The sequence below is a fragment of the Arachis duranensis genome, chromosome 10, assembly GCF_000817695.3.
Source record: "Arachis duranensis cultivar V14167 chromosome 10, aradu.V14167.gnm2.J7QH, whole genome shotgun sequence".
Lineage (NCBI taxonomy): Eukaryota > Viridiplantae > Streptophyta > Magnoliopsida > Fabales > Fabaceae > Arachis > Arachis duranensis.
In genome coordinates, this window is record NC_029781.3 from 1,494,006 (window position 1) to 1,495,632 (window position 1,627).

A 1,627-nucleotide genomic window follows, 5' to 3' on the forward strand; every position below is an offset into this window, starting at 1 on the left:
TTTAGAATTTAGAGAGAAAGGGGTCACTGAAATATAGGGTTGGGAGTAGGGGTTGGGCCATTGGGGCATGCGAAAAGTGCAGCTAGTTTGGACTTAGCATCTATAATTCACCCTTGAAATATTACTTCTCCAAATGCTATTTTTTTTCCCCATCCTCTCTTTTATTTATTTATTTATTTCTGTAATACCAAAAGAAGCCTAGAACTTATGATTGAGTGTTTGAGCATTCATATTAATTATTTACCTAGTTTGTCTGCCTGAATCTTATTCATATCATGGGGTGCCTCTTGGGTTAAATATGAAAGACTTATGCATGCTTTATTTGGTCTGTGCACATCAGTTGCTCAGTCATTAACATTTCCTTGAAAAGTTGGGCATAGGAGCCTTGTGTTGTGTGATTATTCTAGAGATGGTCTCATGCTTTGTCATCTGTTTTGTCTCAGTTCTTCCCATTGTAGCTTAATTATTCAATGCCCAAACTGTCTGTGGTTAGATTTTATGTCTCCTTTGGATTAGAAGCACTTCCAATTCTCCATATTATAGACAGATAGCTGTGGTTCAAGAAAAGTATTTAATTTCTTAATTTTTTTTTTGTTTCTTTTTGTTTTTCATTTAACATTCCTTGGTTTGAACTAGCACTTGGTGATGATAGGTTCGGCTGTTCATTTAAAGTATTTTTTAAAATATTTATTTGACTGCATTCTTGATTGTCAAGCATCCAATCTGTGTTTGATCAGGGGGCATCACCTTGCACACATTACACACAGCGTGGAGTATGTAAGTTTGGCTCTGCATGCAGATTTGATCATCCTATGGGATTATTGAGTTATAGTCCATCCACATCATCCCTGGCTGACATGCCGGTTGCACCCTATCCTGTTGGTTCTTCAGTTGGTACACTTGCTCTGTCATCTTCAACATCAGAGTTGCGGCCTGAGCTCACCTCAGGATCCATCAAGGAGTCTGTTTCATCTCGGATACCATCTTCAATGAACACATTGACCGGATCAGTCGGCTTGACTTTGTCAACAGGTGAACCTGTTTCTCAATCAAGCAGTCAACCATCTGCTCAGAGTTCCAGTACATCAGCAGCTGCTGATACTGCCACAACTAGTACTGTCTCTTGCACCACCTCAAGCTCGAGCTAAGCAATGTGAATGCATACCTCATCCTTACCCCTTTTTTATATCTAAATTCTTCAACTGGACATCATTTTCAACGAGGTCCTCAGATACATTCTTATTTTTTGGTTATCCCAGTTCCAGATTCAGGTCTAGCACATGTCTATCCAATTACCTTCATGTTCATATAAACTTTTTGTGGCCATCCCATTGATCTTGAATAAGCCATGGCCAGCCTTGAGAATTTCATCAAAAAACCATACAGTCAAGTTGCTTTTGAATAACACCAAAAGAATCTGCAAGACCATCCACATCTCCAGTTTCTCTGAAGTTTGTTGTGCTCATTTATGCTTCTAATCTTTTGTTATCAGAAAAATTTTCTCCAGAATTAAATTGACCACATGTTTATTTCTCTTCGGCCAAACCCCTTTTTCGAATTCAATATCATCTTTTGGTTCAGCTTCGGAAAGCCTTGTTCAGTCTTATTCCCAACTTGTGTCTAGGGT

General features: G+C 38.7%; 1 protein-coding gene across 1 annotated transcript in view; it reads left to right on the plus strand.

Moving 5' to 3' along the window:
- The window catches only part of LOC107468156 (zinc finger CCCH domain-containing protein 58), a gene marked incomplete in the record, with an annotated part of 6,374 nt that overhangs the window by 4,617 nt on the left and 130 nt on the right, over positions 1-1,627 (plus strand). The window contains 1 exon segment of the mRNA XM_016087401.3: positions 738-1,627. Within this exon segment, the coding sequence (XP_015942887.1) occupies positions 738-1,148 (411 nt within the window).